Genomic DNA, 17,835 nt, shown 5'->3' on the forward strand with positions numbered 1-17,835 from the left:
GGGGGGGGGGGGTTGGGACACCCTGGGGACACCCCGGGGACACCCTGGGGACATCGGGGGGGGGTTGGGACACCCTGGGGGGGTTGGGGACACAAAAGGGACATGGGGGGGGGGTGGGGACACCCGAGGGACATCGGGGGTGGGGGGTTGGGGACACCCTGGGGACATTGAGTGGGGTTGGGGACACCCTGGGGGGGCTGGGACACCCTGGGGACATCGGGGGGGGGTGGGGACACCCCAGGGACACCCTGGGGACATCGGGGGGGGGGTGGGGACACCCTGGGGACACGCTGGGGGGGTTGGGGACACCCTGGGGACATCAGGGGAGGGGTTGGGGACACCCTGGGGACACCCCAGGGACACCCCAGGGACATCGGGGGGGTGGGGACACCCTGGGGGGTTTGGGGACACCCCGGGGACACCCTGGGGACATGGGGGGAGGGGTTGGGGACACCCTGGGGACACCCCGGGGACACCCTGGGGACATCGTGGGGGGGTTGGGGACACCCCGGGGACACCCCGAGGACATCGGGGGGGGGGTTGGGGACACCCCAGGGACACCCCGAGGACATCGGGGGGGTTGGGGACACCCTGGGGACACCCTGGGGACATGGGGGGAGGGGTTGGGGACACCCTGGGGACACCCTGGGGACATGGGGGGAGGGGTTGGGGACACCCTGGGGACACCCCAAGGACATTGGGGGGGACCCCGAGAATGGGGAGGGGACATGGGGGAGCCGGGAGGGGACATTGGGGACCCCGAGAGTGACCCAGGGACCCCCCAGGGGACAGAGGGGACCCCAAAGGGACACGGGGAGCTGGGAGGTGACCCCAAAGTGACCCCAGGACCCCCCGGGTGACCCCAAAGTGACCCCAGGACCCCCCTGGTGACCCCACAGTGACCCCAGGACCCTCCAAGTGACCCCAAAGTCACCCTGAGACCCCTCAGGTGAGCCCAAAGTGACCCCCAGGGGACATTGGGGACCCCAGAGTGACCCCAGAGTGACCCCAGGACCCCCCAGGTGACATTGGGGAACCCCCAAGTGACCCCAGAGTGACCCTGAGACCCCTCAGGTGACCCCAGGACCCTCCAGATGACACTGGGGACCCTCAAGTGACCCCAGGACCTCTCAGGTGACCCCAAAGTGACCCTGACGTGACCCCAGGAACTCCCAGGACACCCCAAGTGACCCCAGAGTGACCCCAGGACCCCCTGGTGGCCGCAGTGGCTGCAGAGTGACCCCAGTGACCCCCCAGGTGACCCCAGAACCCCCCAGTGGCTGCAATGGCCGCAAAGTGACCCCAGTGATCCCCCAAGTGATGCCAGGTGACCCCAAAGTGACCCCAGAACCCCTCAGGTGACTCCAGAGTGACCCCAGGATCCCCCAGGACCCCCCAAGTGACTCCAGGACCCCCCTGGTGGCCGCAGTGACCACAGAGTGACCCCAGGTGACCCCGAAGTGACCCTGAAATGACCCCAGGAACTCCCAGGACCCCCCAAGTGACCCAAGAGTGACCCCAGGATCCCCCGGTGGCCGCAGTGGCTGCAGAGTGACCCCAGTGACCCCCCAGGTGACCCCAGGACCCCCCGGTGGCCACAGTGGCCGCAGAGTGACCCCAGGTGACCCCAGTGACCTCAGGACTCCTCAGGTGACCCCAGGACCCCCCAGGTGACCCCCAAGTGACCCCAGGACCCCCCCGGTGGCTGCAGTGACCACAGAGTGACCCCCCAGGTGACCCTGAAGTGACCCCAGGATCCCCCAGTGGCCACAGAGTGACCCCAGTGACCCCAGGACTCCCCAACTGACCCCAGAATGACCCCAGGACCCCCCAGGTGACCCCAAAGTGACCCCCAGGACCCCCCTGGTGGCCGCAGTGGCCACAGAGTGACCTCAGTGACTCCAGGACCCCCAAGTGACCCCAGCACCCCCCGGTGGCCACAGTAGCCACGGAGTGACCCCAGGACCCCCCAACTGACCCCAGAGCGACCCCAGGACCCCCCAGTGGCCAGAGTGACCCCAGGACCCCCCAACTGACCCCAGAGTGACCCCAGGACCCCCCGGTGGCTGCAGTGGCCGCAGAGTGACCCCAGGACCCCCCAACTGACCCTAGAGTGACCCCAGCATCCCCTGGTGGCCACAGTGACCCCAGGACCCCTCAGGTGACCCCAGGACCCCCCAGGTGACCCCAGGACCCCCCGGTGGCCGCAGTGGCCGCAGAGTGACCCCAGGTGACCCCAGTGGCTGCAGAGTGACCCCAGGTGACCCCAGTGACCTCAGGACCCCCCAGGTGACCCCAGCACCCCCCAGTGGCCCAAGAGTGACCCCAGGACCCCCCAAGTGACCCCAGCATCCCCTGGTGGCCACAGTGACCCCAGAGTGACCCCAGGACCCCCCCGGTGGCCGCAGTGGCTGCAGAGTGACCCCAGGTGACCCCAGGACCCCCTGGTGGCCGCAGTGGCCACAGAGTGACCCCAGTGACCCCCAGGAACCCCCAGGTGACCCCAGAGTGACCCCCAGGACCCCCCAAGTGACCCCAGGACCCCCCGGTGGCCGCAGGACGGGGCCGGAGCCGCTTTTCCATCCCGAGTTTATTCCGGACCCGGGGGCGACTTTTCAATATGAAAAACCAAAGAAACGGGCAAAAAAAACCATCCGGGAACGGGGCAAAAAAACCATCCAGGAATGGGGCAAAACGGGGGGAAAACGGGCAAAGGGCAACGGGAACGGGGAAAAACGGAGGGAAACTGGGCAAAATGAACGGAAATGGGGAAAATGAACGGAAATTGGGGAAAATGAACGGAAATTGGGGAAAATGAACGGAAATTGGGGAAAAATGGATAAAAAATTGGGGAAAATGAACGAAAATTGGGGAAAAATGAACAGAAATTGGGAAAAATGGAGGAAAATTTGGGGGAAAATGAACAAAAATTGGAAAAAATAAAATTGGGAAGAAATGAAAGAGAAATGGGGAAAAATGAACAAAAAGTGGGAAAAAAGGAGGAAAACTGAGGAAAATGGAGGAAAATGGAGAAAAATGAACGGAAATGGGGAAAAACGGAGAAAAAATTGGGAAAAAGGGAAAAAATGGAGAAAAAGATAAACAAAAATGGGGGGAAATGGAGAAAAATTGGGGAAAAGTAGAGGAAAAAAGTGGGGAAAAGATGAAGAAAAATTGGGGGAAATGGAGAAAAAATTGGGGAAAATGGACAAAAAATGGCAAAAATTAATAAAAAAGTGGGAAAAACAAACAAAAGCTTTAAAAAATGGAGAAAAACAGGGGAAAATGGAAAAAATTTGGAAAAGGATGAACAAAAAATGGGAAAAATGATCAAAAAAGTGGGGGAAAAAGAAAAAAAATGGGGAAAATGAACAAAAACGGAGAAAAACAGAAATTGGGGAGAAATGAACAAAAAAGTGGGGAAAATGGACAGAAATTGGGAAAAATGGAGAAAAATTGGGGAAAAAAATGACGAAAATTGGGGCAAAACCGCCCCAAAATGGGGGGAAACGGCTCAAAATTGGGCAAAATCAATAAAAATCTGGGGAAAATGAACGAAAATTGGGGGAAATGAACGAAAATGGGGAAAATCAATGAAAATTTGGGGAAAAATGAAGGAAAATTGGGGAAAAGGAAGCGGAACCGACGGGGGGCGGGGGAGGGGACGCGAGGCCGCGGCGGCAGCGGGGGAGGGGCGCGGGGGACGAGGAGGATGAGGAGGATGAAGGTCCCGGTGCTGATGGTGAAGGCCAGGAGCTCGTGAGGATGAGGAGGGCGAAGGTCCAACGCCGATGAGGAAGGTCAAGGGCTCCTCCATGGTGAGGATGATGAAGGTCAAGGGCTCCTCGGTGCTGAAGGCTGGAGACTCTCGGGGACTCTCTGATGATGATGATGAAGGCCGGGGACTCTCAACGATGATGATGAAGGTTGGAGAACTCTTCACTGCTGACGATGACGAAGGTCGGGAGCTCTGACCGCGATCAAGACTGGAGACTCTTCAATGATGACGATGATGAAGGCCGGGGACTCTTCAAGGATGATGATGATGAAGGTTGGGGACTCTGACCATGATGAGGAAGGTTGGGGACTCTTCAACGATGATGAAGACGGGGGACTCTTGGAGAATGATGATGATGAAGGTTGGGCGCTCTGACCATGATGATGAAGGCTGGGGACTCTTGGAGGATGACGATGAAGGTTGGGGACTCTTCAATGATGAAGACCAGGGACTCTTCAAGGGTGATGATGATGAAGGTTGGGCGCTCTGACCGTGATGAGGAAGGTTGGGGACTCTTCAACGATGACGATGAAGACCAGGGACTCTTGGAGGATGACGATGATGAAGGTTGGGAGCTCTGACCATGATGATGAAAGCTGGGAACTCTTCAACAACGACGATGAAGACCAGGGATTCTCCAAAGATGCCGATGAAGACCAGGGACTCTCCGAGGATGAAGACCAGGGACTCTCCGAGGATGCCGACGATGAAGCTCGAGCACTACGAGGACAACGATGAAGGTCAGGTGGGGACTCCGCTGCCACCGCTGACGAAGGACGACGATGACGAAGGACGATGACGACGACGCCGAAAGCGCCGCCCTCCAACGATGCCGGGGGTGGGGGGGAGGGGTCGTGTTGACGCCACCGGTGAGGGCCCCTCAGGCCTCCTCCTCGGCCTCCTCGCCGAAATCCTCCTCCTCCTCGGCCGTGGCGTCCTGGTACTGCTGGTACTCGGAGACGAGGTCGTTCATGTTGCTCTCGGCCTCGGTGAACTCCATCTCGTCCATGCCCTCGCCCGTGTACCAGTGCAGGAAGGCCTTGCGGCGGAACATGGCCGTGAACTGCTCCGAGATGCGCTTGAAGAGCTCCTGGATGGCCGTGCTGTTGCCGATGAAGGTGACGGCCATCTTGAGGCCGCGCGGCGGGATGTCGCACACGGCCGTCTTCACGTTGTTGGGGATCCACTCCACGAAGTAGGAGCTGTTCTTGTTCTGCACGTTGAGCATCTGCTCGTCCACCTCCTTCATGGACATGCGGCCGCGGAAGACGGCGGCCACGGTGAGGTAGCGGCCGTGCCGCGGGTCGCAGGCGGCCATCATGTTCTTGGCGTCGAACACCTGCTGGGTGAGCTCGGGCACGGTGAGGGCGCGGTACTGCTGGCTGCCGCGCGACGTCAGCGGCGCGAAGCCGGGCATGAAGAAGTGCAGCCGGGGGAAGGGCACCATGTTGACGGCCAGCTTGCGCAGGTCGGCGTTGAGCTGCCCGGGGAAGCGCAGGCAGGTGGTGACGCCGCTCATGGTGGCCGACACCAGGTGGTTGAGGTCGCCGTAGGTGGGCGTGGTCAGCTTGAGGGTGCGGAAGCAGATGTCATAGAGCGCCTCGTTGTCGATGCAGTACGTCTCGTCCGTGTTCTCCACCAGCTGGTGCACCGACAGCGTGGCGTTGTAGGGCTCCACCACCGTGTCCGACACCTTGGGCGACGGCACCACGCTGAAGGTGTTCATGATGCGGTCGGGGTACTCCTCGCGGATCTTGGAGATCAGCAGCGTGCCCATGCCCGAGCCGGTGCCGCCGCCCAGCGAGTGCGTCAGCTGGAAGCCCTGCAGGCAGTCGCAGCTCTCGGCCTCCTTGCGCACCACGTCCAGCACCGAGTCCACCAGCTCGGCGCCCTCCGTGTAGTGACCCTTGGCCCAGTTGTTGCCGGCGCCGCTTTGGCCTGAGAAGGGGGGAGGAGGAGGACAGAGAGCGGCGTGAGCTGGGGCTGGGGGCGGCCGACCGCCCCTGGAGGCCTTCGGACTGAGCCTGGGGATTTTGGGGACCCTTAAAGAGCTTTGGAGACCCTCAACCCAACTTGACGACCATCAAACCACCTGTACAGACCTTCAAAGCACCTTTGGAGACCCTCAACCCAACTTGATGACCATCAAACCACCTTTGGAGAGCGACCTTCAAAGCACTTTTGGAGACCCTCAACCCAACCCTGAGGTTCTTGATGACCATCAAACCACCTTAAGGGACCTTCAAACCACTGCTGGAGACCTCAAAACACCTTTGGAAACCCTTAACTCAACCTTGAGGTTCTTGATGACCATCAAACCATCTCTGGGGATCTCAAACCACCTCTGGGATCCCTCAACCCAACCCTGGGGTTCTTGATGACCTTCAAACCATCTCTGAGGAGCTTTAAACCACCTTTGGAGACTTTAAAGCACCTTGGGAGACCCTCAACCAACATTGGGATTCTTGAAGATCCTCAAATCACCTTTGGGGACCTCAAACCACCTTTGGAGACATCAACCCAACCCTGACGTTCTCAAACATCTTCAACCCATCTCTGGGGACCTCCAACCACCTTGGGAACCTTCACCCCAACCTCAGGGCCGCTGACCCCCCCAGCTCGGCGCCCTCCGTGTAGTGACCCTTGGCCCAGTTGTTGCCGGCGCCGCTTTGGCCTGAGAAGGGGGGAGGAGGAGGACAGAGAGCGGCGTGAGCTGGGGCTGGGGGCGGCCGACCGCCCCTGGAGGCCTTCGAACCGAGCTGGAGGACCTTGGGGACCCTTAAAGAGCTTTGGAGACTCTCAACCCAACCTTGAGGTTCTTGAGGACCACCAAACCACCTTTGGGGACCTTCAACACACGTTTGGAGACCTCAAAGCACTTTTGGAGACCCTCAACCCAACCTTGGAGTTCTTGATGACCATCAAACCACCTCTGGGGATCTCAAACCATCGTTGGGGACCTCAAAGCACCTCTGGGAACCATCAACCCAACCCTGAGGTTCTTGATGACCATCAAACCACCTTAAGGGACCTTCAAACCACTGCTGGAGTCCTCAAAACACCTTTGGAGACCCTTAACTCAACCTTGAGGTTCTTGATGACCATCAAACCACCTCTGGAGATCTCAAACCATCGTTGGGGACCTCAAACCACCTCTGGGAACCATCAACCCAACCCTGGGTTTCTTGATGACCTTCAAACCATCTCTGAGAGGCTTTAAACCACCTTTGGAGACCTCAAAGCACCTTTGGAGACTCAGCCCAACCTTGAGGTTCTTGATGACCATCAAACCACCTCTGGGGATCTCAAACCATCTTTGGAGACCTCAAAGCACCTCTGGAGACCTCAAAGCACCCCTGGGGACCTCAAGCACCACCGTCGCCACTTGGAAAACCTTCAAAGCACCTCTGGAGACCTTCGAACCAAGGTTGAGATCCTTGGAGACCTCAAAGCACCTTTGAAGACCCTCAACCAACCTTGGGGTTCTTGATGGCCATCAAAGCACCTCTGGAGATCTCAAACCATCGTTGGGGACCTCAAACCACCTCTGGAATCCCTCAACCAACCTTGGGGTTCTTGTTGACCTTCAAACCATCTCTGAGGAGCTTCAAACCACCTATGGAGATCTCAAAGCACCTTTAGAGACCCTCAACCAACCTTGGGGTTCTTGCTGACCTTCAAACCACCTTTAAGGAACTTCAAAGCACCTTTGGAGACCCTAAACCCAACCTCGGGGTTCTTGATGGCCTTCAAGGCATTTCTAGGGGCCTTTAAACCACCACTGAGGACCTCAAACCACCCCTGAGGAGCTCGAGCACCACCATCACCGCTTGGAGAACCTTTAAACACCTCTGGAGACCTTCGAACCAACGTTGAAATCCTTGGAGACCCCCAAAGCACCTCTGGAGACCCTGAACCAAGCCTGAGGCTCTTGATGGCCATCAAACCATCTCTGGGGACCTCAAACCACCTCTGGAGACCTGAGAGAGCCCCAGACCACCCTTGGGGACCTTCCTCCCCTCCTTGGGGACCTTGATGCCACCTCTGGGGCCCTCAGGGACCTTCAGACTCCACTCTGGGGACACTTGGGGACCTTGATGTCCCCTTTGGGGCCCTGCCACCCCTTGAGGCCACCACCCCGGTGTCCCACGTGTGGCCCCGATGTCCTGGAGCGTGTCCCAGGTGTCCCATCCCAGCTGTCCCCAAGGTGTCCCCACTGTCCCTCAGCAGCCCCCAGGTGTCCCCAATGTCTCCAGATGCTTCCCAGGTGTCCCCGGATGTCCCCAGGTGCCCCTCAGGAGTCCCCAGATGCCTCCAGGAACCCCCAGGTGTCCCCAGATGTCCCCAAATGTCCCTCACTCACCCCCAGGTACCCCCAGATACCTTCAGGAGCCCCCAACATCTCCAGCTGTGTCCCCCAGGTGTTCCTGATGTCCCCAAGATCCCCAGGCGTCCGTCACTCACATCCAGGTGTCCCCAAATGTCCCTCAGGAGCCCCCAGGGTTGTCCCAAACACTCCCAGGTGTCCCCAGATGTGTCCTAGAGGTCCCCACTCACCCCCAGGTGTCCCTAAATGTCCCCCAGGTGTCCCTCAAGTGTCCCAGGTGTCCCCGATGTCCCCCAGGAGTCCCCAGGGTCTGTCCTAGGGGTCCCCACTCACCCCCAGCCGTCTCTAAATGTCCCTCAGGAGCCACCAAGTGTCCCTGATGCCCCCAGGTGTCCCTGCTCAGCCCCAGGTGTCCCCAGATGTCCCTCAGGAGCCCCCAGGTGTCCCCAAGTGTGTCCCAAACACTCCCAGGTGTCCCCAGGTGTGTCCCTGATGTCCCCACTCACCCCCAGGTGTCCCTAAATATCCCTCACTCACCCCCAGGTGTCCCTAAATATTCCTCAGCAGCCACTGAGTGTCCCTGATGTCCCCAGGTGTCCCTGCTCAGCTCCAGGTGTCCCCAAATGTCCCTCAGGAGCCCCCAGGTGTCCCCATGTGTGTCCCTGATGTCCCCACTCACCCCCAAGTGTCCCTAAATGTCCCTCACTCACCCCCAAGTGTCCCCAGTATCCCTCAGAAGTCCCCAGGTGTGTCCTAGAGGCCCCCACTCACCCCCAGGTGTCCCCAAATGTCCCTCAGGAGCCCCCAAGTTTCCCCAAATGTCCTCAGGTGTCTCCAGATGTCCCTCAGGAGCCCCCAGATGTCCCTCAGGAGCCCCCAGGTGTCCCTGATGTCCTCCCACATGTCCCTGATGTTCCCCCCAAGTGTCCCTAATGTTCCTCCCAGGTGTCCCCAATGTCCCCCCCAGGTGTCCCCAATGTCCCCCCCAGGTGTCCCCAGTGTCCCTCCAGGTGTCTCCAGGTGTCCCCAATGTCCCCCCCAGGTGTCCCCAAACAGCCCCAGGTGTCCCCAGTGTCCCTCCAGGTGTCCCCAGTGTCCCTCCAGGTGTCCCAGTGTCCCCCCAGGTCACTCACCGAAGACGAAGTTGTCGGGCCGGAAGATCTGCCCGAAGGGGCCGGAGCGCACCGAGTCCATCGTGCCGGGCTCCAGGTCCACCAGGATGGCCCTGGGCACGTATTTACCCCCTGGGGACAGCGGGCACGTCAGCGGGGGCACGCGCAGGGGACACGGCCCCGAGCGGCCCCGTAACGGCCAAACTGCCCCAAAAGCATCCGGAGCGGCCCCAAAAGCACTCAAAATAGCTACAAAAGCACTTAGAATGGCCCCAAAAGCACCTGGAATAGCCCCAAAACCATGTGGAACTGTCCCAAAATGACCTGGAATGGCCCCAAAACGACCTGGAATGGCCCCAAAACCACCCGGGATGGCCCCAAAACCACCTGGAATTACCCCAAACCCACCCAAAACCACCTCAGACCCACCCAAAACCACCTCAAACACATCCCAAATCACTCAAACCCACCCTATATCACCTCAGACCCACCTAAAATCACCTCAAACCCACCCAAATCATCCAAACCCACCTAAAATCACCTCAAACCCACCCAAAATCAACCCAAACCCACCCAAAATCACCCCAAACCTACCCAAAATCACCCCAAACCTACCCAAAATCACCCCAAACCAACCCAAGATGGGACAAAGCAACACCAGGGGGTGACAGGGAACAGGGTGACACCAGGGGGTGACAAGGGACAGGGTGACACCAAGAGATGACAGAAAACAGGGTGGCACCAGGGGGTGACAGGGTGACACTGAGATGTGACACAGGACAGGGTGACACCAGGCAGGTCACAGGAGACAGGTGACACTGGGGGGGTGACAGGACTGGGGGTGACAATGGAGAAGGTGGCACTGGGTGGGGGTGACAGGGGACAGGGTGACATGGGACAGGGTGACAAGGGACAGGGTGACAAGGGACAGGGTGCCACTGAGATGTGACACAGGACAGGGTGACACCACGGCGGTGACAGGGGACAGATGGGACCAGGGAGGGACAGAGAATAGGGTGACACCAAGAGGTGACAACAGACAAGGTGACACCAAGGGGTGACAGAGGACAAGGTGACACCCACAGGGTGACACAGGACAGGGTGGCAGCAAGGAGAGCACAAAAGACAGGGTGAGACCAAGAGGTGATAGACAACAGGGTGACACCTGGGAGATGACAAGGGACAGATGAAACCAGGGAGGGGACAAAGAACAAGGTGGCACCAGACACGTGACAGAGAACAGGGTGACACCAGGGGGTAACAGGGGACCCCCAGGGTGACACCAGGGGGTGATACAGAACTGGGTGACACCAGGGGGTGACAAGGGACAGGGTGACACCAGGCAGGTCACAGGGGACAGGTGACACTGGGGGGGTGACAGGACTGGGGGTGACAATGGAGAAGGTGGCACTGGGTGGGGGTGACATGGGACAGGGTGACATGGGACAGGGTGCCACTGAGATGTGACACAGAACAGGGTGACACCAGGAAGGAGACAGAGAACAGGGTGACACCAAGAGATGACAGCGGACAGGGTGACACCAAGAGGTGACAGAGAACAGAGTGACACCCACAGGATAACACAGGACAGGGTGGCACCAGAGAGGGCACAAAGGACAGGGTGCCACCTGGGGTGACAGAAAACACGGTGACACCTGGGAGATGACAAGGGACAGATGAGACCAGGGAGAGGACACATGACAGGGTGACAGGGAACAAAGTGACACCCAGAGGGTGACAAAGGACAGGGTGACACCAGGGGGTGACAGGGAACAGGGAGGGCACAAAGGACAGGGTGACACCAGGAAGGTGACAGAGGACAGGGTGACAACAAGAGATGACGCTCAGGGTGACACCAGGGGGTGACAGAGAACAGGGTGGCAGCAGGGAGGGCACAAAGGACAGGGTGCCACCTGGGGGTGACAGAAAACACGGTGACACCTGGGAGATGACAAGGGACAGATGAGACCAGGGAGGGGACAAAGGACAATGTGACACCAGGGGGTGACAGAGAACTGGGTGACACCAGGGGGTGACACCAAGGGGTGACAGGGAACAAAGTGACACCCAGAGGGTGACAAAGGACAGGGTGGCACCAAGAGGTGACAGAACAGAGTGACACCTGGAAGGTGACAAGGGACACGAGACCAGGGAGGGGACACAGGACAGGGTGACACCAGGAAGGTGACAGAGCACAGGGTGACACCAAGAGATGACGCTCAGGGTGACACCAGGGGGTGACAGAAAACAGGGTGACACCCAGAGGGTGACACAGGACAGGGTGGCACCAGGGAAGGCACAAAGGACAGGGTGACACCGAGAGGTGACAGAACACAAGAGTGACACCTGGAAGGTGACAAGGGACAAATGAGACGGGGGAGGGGACAAAGGACAGGGTGACACCAGGGGGTGACAGAGAACAAGGTGACACCAGGGGGTGACAAAAGGACAGGGTGACACCAGGGGGTGACAGAGAACAGGGTGACACCCACAGGTAACAGGATGGCACCTAGGAAGGCACAAAGGACAGGGTGACACCAACTGGTGACAAAGACAAAAGATGATGCTCAGGGTGACACCAAGAGGGCAGAAAGCACAGGGTGACACCAGGAAGGTGACAGAGAACAGGATGACACCAAGAGATGGCGCTCAGGGTGACACCACGAGGTGACAGAGAACAGGGTGACACCCACAGGGTGACACAGGACAGGGTGGCACCAGAGAGGGCACAAAGGACAGGGTGACACCAAGAGGTGACAGAACACAGAGTGACACCTGGAAGGTGACAAGGGACACATGAGACCAGGGAGGGGACACAGAACAGGGTGACACCAGGGGGTGACAAGGAACAAAGTGACACCTAGAGGGTGACAAAGGACAGGGTGACACCCACAGGTAACAGGATGGCACCTAGGAAGGCACAAAGGACAGGATGACACAACTGGTGACAGAGACAAAAGATGATGCTCAGGGTGACACCAAGAGCGCAGAAAGCACAGGGTGACACCAGAAAGGTGACAGAAAACAGGGTGACAACAAGAGACGATGCTCAGGGTGACAGGGGGTGGCAGAGAACAAAGTGACACCCAGAGAGTGACACAGGACAGGGTGGCAGCAGGGAGGGCACAAAGGACAGGGTGACACCAGGAAGGTGACAGGGGACAGGGTGACACCAGGGGGTGACAAAGAACAGCGTGACACCCACAGGTGACAGGGGATAGGATGGCACCTAGGAGGGCACAAAGGACAGGGTGACACCAGGAAGGTGACACAGGACAGGGTGACACCAACAGATGACACTCAGGGTGACACCAGGGGGTGACTGAGAACAGGGTGACATCAAGAAGGTGACACTCAAGGTGACACCAAGAGGTGAGAAAGCACAGGGTGACACCAAGACGTGACAGAGAACAGGGTGACACCAAGAAGGTGACACCAAGAAGGTGACAAAGCACAGGGTGACACCAGGAAGGTGACACAGGACAGGATGACACCAAGAAGGTAACACTCAAGGTGACATCAAGAAGGTGACAAAGCACAGGGTGACACCAAGGTGACACAGGACAGGGTGACACCAACAGGTGACACTCAGGGTGACACCAAAGGTGACAAAGCAACACCGGGAGAAGGTAACAAACGCAGACGACATCGACAGTGCCACCGGCTGAGGTGACAGATGCCACCCGGTGCCACCCAGGATGGGGGGTGACAGCTGTCTCCGAGTGCCCCCGGCTGTCCCCAAACGCCCCCGGTGTCCCCACCCGTGGCCTCGTTGTAGTAGACGCTGATGCGGTCCAGCTGCAGGTCGCTGTCGCCGTGGTAGGTGCCCGTGGGGTCGATGCCGTGCTCGTCGCTGATCACCTCCCAGAACTGCGGGGCCGCGGCGTTGGGGTGAAAAACGGGTGTTTCGGGCAAAAAAGAGGATTTTTGGTGAAAAGAGCAGGATTTTAGGTGGAAAAACAGGGGTTTTAGGTGGAGAAACAGGGATTTTAGGGGGAAATTGGGGGCGTGGTCGGGGGTTAGAGGGGGCGGGGCTTGGGGAGGGGTGGGGTCACGTGGCCACACCCACCCCAGAAAGGGTTTTGAGGGGAAAAAAGGAGGATTTGGGGAAAAAAAAAACGAGTGGCCACACCCACCCCAGGCAGGGTTTTGAGGGAAAAAAGGAGGATTTGGGGAAAAAAATAATGGGGGTTTTCAGGTGGGAAATGGGGGTTTGGGAGGCCAAAATGGAGGTGGGGGCGTGGCCAGGGGTTAAAGGGGGGGGGGCTTGGGCAGGGGTGGGGTCGGGGCCACGCCCACTTCGCTACAGCTGGGACTGGATTTTGGGGGAAAAAACCGGGAATCTGGGTCTAAAAAATGGTGATTTTTGGGTGCAAAGGGAATTAAATGAGAATTGGGGGCGTGGTCCGGGGCTGAAGGGGGCGTGGCTTGTGGAGGGGTGGGGTCACATGGGCCACACCCAACCCAGGCACCATTTTGGGGGAAAAAACCTGGAATTTGGGGGTGAAAAATGGGGATTTTAGGGTGGAAGTGGGGGGGCGTGGTTAAAGGGGGGTGGGGCTTAAGGAGGGGGTGGGGTCACATGAGCCACGACCACTTTGTTCTGCCTGGGGTTTAGTTTGGGGGCAAAAAAGGGGATTTTGGGACCTTAAAGGAAAAGGAGGGTTTGAGTCTGGCCACACCCACCTCCCCATGGCTGCGTTTTTGGGGGAAAACTGAAGGATTTAGGGAATTTAAAGGAATTTGGGGGTGTGGCCAAGGCAGGGGTGGGGTCAGCCACACCCCACCCACAGCCAGGATTTGTTTTGGGTAGAAAAACGAGGATTTAGGGAGTATTTAGGAGAAATTTGGGGCGTGGCCAAGGATAAAAGGGGCGGGGCTTAAGGAAGGGGAGACCCAGGAAAACCCCGCCCACACCTGGAAGAAATTTTGGGGTAAAAAACCCCAATTTGGGGACTTTAAGGGTGAGATTGGGGGCGTGGTCAAACTGGGGTGGGCGGGGCTTGAGAGGTGGGATCAGACAAGCCCCTCCCACTAACCCACGGCCACATTTTGGGGTAAAAAAGGCGATTTTTAGGCTTTTAAAGCGTTTGCGGGCGTGGCCACACGGAGTGGGCGTGGCTTGGCGAGGGAGGGGCGTGGCCAGAGCAGCGCGGCCCCGCCCCCTAAAAAGGGCGGGAACAGGGGGAAAGGGCGGCAAAAACGTTAAAATTCAAACAAACGCCCCCAAAATCGGCACTTTTGGACCCAAAATCAGCTCTTTCGGACCCCAAAATCAGGGTTTTTACACCCAAAATTCCCCTCCGAAAATTGGGGCTCCCCAACTTTGGGGGTTTGGGGTTAAAAATGGGCACAAGGGAAGGAGAGGAGGGAGCCCGGCCTGAGGGGGAAAATAAGGTGAAAAACGGCGACTTTGGGACCGTGGAGGAAGGAATGGGGTTGAAACAGGAATTTGGGTTAAAAAATGGTTATTTTTGGATTGGCAAAAAAAAGAAAAAAGTTTAAAAACCAGCGGTTTGAAATAAAAATAGAGCATTGAGAATTATGAGGCAGAAATTTATACAAAAAATGACAATTTTAGCACCAAAAAGCAAAAATGGGTTCAAAAATGTCAATTTTGGGGCTGAATGAGAAAAGCAGATTAAAAACCACCAATTTGGGGTGAAAATAAGGCAGAAATAGGCTTAAAAATGCAGATTTTGGAGCTAAGGAAAGGAATGGGTTAAAACCCGGCATTTTTGGGGGCTGTGGGTAGAAATGGGTTAAAACCTGGTGATTTTGGGGCTGTGGGGAGAAAAGGGTTAAAAAGGGCAATTTTGGGGGTTGTAGGAAAGAAACGGCTCCAAAAAGTGTCAATTTGGGGGAAAAAATGGAGATTTTAGGGAAGTGAGGAAAAAAAGGATTTTAAAAAGGTCAAACTGGGTTTAAAAAAAATCAGCATTTTTGGGAAAAATCCCTGCGTTTTGGAGGTTTGGAACACAGGAGGTTAAAAATCGCAATTTTTGGTTAAAAATGGGAATTCGGAGCAGAAATTGAGAATTTAATGACAGAAACGTGGATTATGGAATAAAAAAGGGCTTTTAAGGGTAAAAAAGCCAATCTTGGGGTGAAAAAATGGGGGTTTGGGGCTAAAATTCGGTTTTTGACAATAAATTTGACCTCTTGAATGCTAAAATTTTCTGTAGAAAAAAAGAACCTTTTTTTTCAGCGCCAAAACCACAATTTTGGTTCAACACCTCCTTTAAAAACCGAAAAAAAAAAATCCCAATTTGGGGCTAAAAACTCCAATTTGAGGCTTTTGGGAGAACAAAGATTTGGGTTTGGGGCGGAAAAAGTCCCTTCAGGGCGGAGGAAATGCGGTCTGCGGACACAAAGAGGCGAATTTGGGGCTGAAAATGGCGATTTCCGGACAGAAATGGACATTTAGAGAAAAATAAAAAACCAAATTTCGGGATAAAACTGACGGTTTTGGGGTTGAAGTAAATTTTGGGGGGCAAAAAGGGGTTTTTGAAGCACAAAAAACAACACTGCGGTGCGAAAAATCACAAATTCCGAGGCCTAAAACGACGTTTTTTGGGGCAAAAATCCCCAATTTGTTCAATTAAAAAGAAAATTGAAATTAAAAAAGTGAATTTCGGAGCCGAAGCGGTGCTTTTGAGGTAAAAAAAGCGGATTTAGGAGCACAAAGCTGCGGTTCTTCCCCCGAACCTCCATTTTGGGGCTGGAAACCTCCATTTTGGAGCTAGGAACTCCCTTCGGAATGCAAAAAAAACCCGATTTTAACCCAAAATCGTCTTTTCAGGAAACCAATTCATCCCTTTTTAGCCTCAAAAATCCGCGCTGAGGGATCAAAATTCTCATTTTGGAGCAAAATCGGCGTTTTGGAGAACAAAGATGCTGAGCTGGAGCTGCCGAGCTCCATTTTGGGGCTGGGAAAGGTTTTAGAGGGACAAAAATCCACATTTTTAGCAACAAAACCGCTCATAAACGAAATAAAAATCCCATTTAACATCCAAATGTTAACGTTTTAAGAATTAAAACATTTTTTGGGAAAGAAGATATTCATTTTTTAGGAAAAAAAGAGCATTTCGGGGAACAAAGCTGAAACCAGAGAGTACAAACATCATTTTAGGGGCTGAAAAATCACAATTTAAAGGTACAAAATCCGCATTTGAAGCATGAAAAAGGAATGGATTTGGGTATAAAATCCTGCAACTTCAAACCCTTTATTTAGCAGGGGAAAAAAAACCGGTTTGGGATAAAAAACCCCGATTTTGGAACAAAAAGCGGCGCCACGGCTCGGATTTTGGGGCTAAAAAGCTTCATTGTGACGATTAAATCGCTTTTTTCCTTAGCTTACATCCTCCCATTCTCAGGTCTGGAACCCCTCCGGGTTCACGCCCCGTTTGAAGGTCAGAAAAATCTTCTTTTTGGGGCACAAAATCCACCCTTTTCAGGTGAAATTTGATCATTTGGGCGTGAAAATAGACAAAATTAGGGAAAAAAACCCCGAATGTTGAGGTGGAAACAACCGATTTCGGGGCTGGAAATGCAGCATTTAAACATCCGCGTTTTAAAAACCCCTAAAAAAATCACTTTTTGCACTAAATTCAGAAGAAATCATTGTGAGAATCTCAATTTTGGGGATAAATCCTTTAATTTCGGGGCTCTCCGCCGCCATTTTGGCGCCTTCCCCGCCCATTCTCGGCTGAACCCTCCACGATTTTGGGCAAAAAGCGCCATTTGCAGCCGAATCTTTAAAATACGCATTTAAACGAGCAAAGAATCATTATTTCTTCTTAAAACAACCCAAAAAAAGCGGTTTTGGGGGCGAAACCGCCGCGTTTCGGGGCCGCCGCCCAGAGCCGCCATTTTGCGGCCGCGTGTGGGGGGGGGGCGCGGTCAGACGCCGCAAATCCTCATTCAGCGACAAAATCGCCTCATTTTAACCCAAATCCGCTAAATTTGGCACCGCGTCCTTCCCTCACAGGTGTCGTTTCGGCGAGAAAACGCCGATTTTGGGGGGAAATCGCCCTGTTTTGGGTCACCCTTTGTCTTCGCGCGCGGGGGGTGGGGGGGCTCTTAAAGGGGCAACGCCGCCGCGGCGGGGGATGGAGGTGGGGCCCGCCCCGCTCACCTTGGCGCCGATCTGGTTGCCGCATTGGCCCGCCTGGATGTGGACGATCTCCCTCATGGCGGCGGCGGTGTGTGATGGGGGGGTCTCGGGCCCACCCGGACGGCGCTGAGGCGCTCGGAAAAGGGAATAGAAAAAAAAAAGAGGCGGCGCGGCCCCTTTAAGAGCGGAGCAAAAGCACGAGCGCGGCGGCGGCGACGAAAATGGCGGCCGTCGCGGCCCCGCGCGCGCTCATATAGGACAAAGCCGCGGCTCCCATTGGTCGGCACCGCCCGCTCCCCGCGATTCCATTGGTCAATCCCTCTGTCAATCCATCATTCTGTCCCTCCATTAGTCAAAACCCCTTTTAAACCCCTCCCACCGGCGCTCCGCCGCTCTCGGAGGACCGCCCCGCCTCGTCTCGGTGGTCTGGCGATGATTGACGTCCGCGGCGGCCAATGGAAAGCGCGGATGGGCGGTGGCGCGCGGAGAGAGCCGCCAATGG

General features: G+C 56.3%; 1 protein-coding gene across 1 annotated transcript; it reads right to left on the bottom strand.

Annotated features, from left to right (window-relative positions):
* Positions 1-2,572: 2,572 nt before the first annotated feature.
* TUBB (tubulin beta class I) lies at positions 2,573-17,500 on the bottom strand. The gene is made up of 4 exons (XM_069000145.1): positions 17,355-17,500; positions 12,979-13,087; positions 9,239-9,349; positions 2,573-5,716 (listed from the first exon to the last, which is right to left on the bottom strand). Exons 1-4 carry the CDS (start codon positions 17,409-17,411, stop codon positions 4,659-4,661), a joined length of 1,335 nt encoding a protein of 444 aa, XP_068856246.1. The 5' UTR covers positions 17,412-17,500; the 3' UTR covers positions 2,573-4,658.
* Between the last annotated feature and the right edge of the window lie 335 nt (positions 17,501-17,835).

The sequence above is a fragment of the Aphelocoma coerulescens genome, unplaced genomic scaffold, assembly GCF_041296385.1.
Source record: "Aphelocoma coerulescens isolate FSJ_1873_10779 unplaced genomic scaffold, UR_Acoe_1.0 HiC_scaffold_75, whole genome shotgun sequence".
NCBI lineage: Eukaryota > Metazoa > Chordata > Aves > Passeriformes > Corvidae > Aphelocoma > Aphelocoma coerulescens.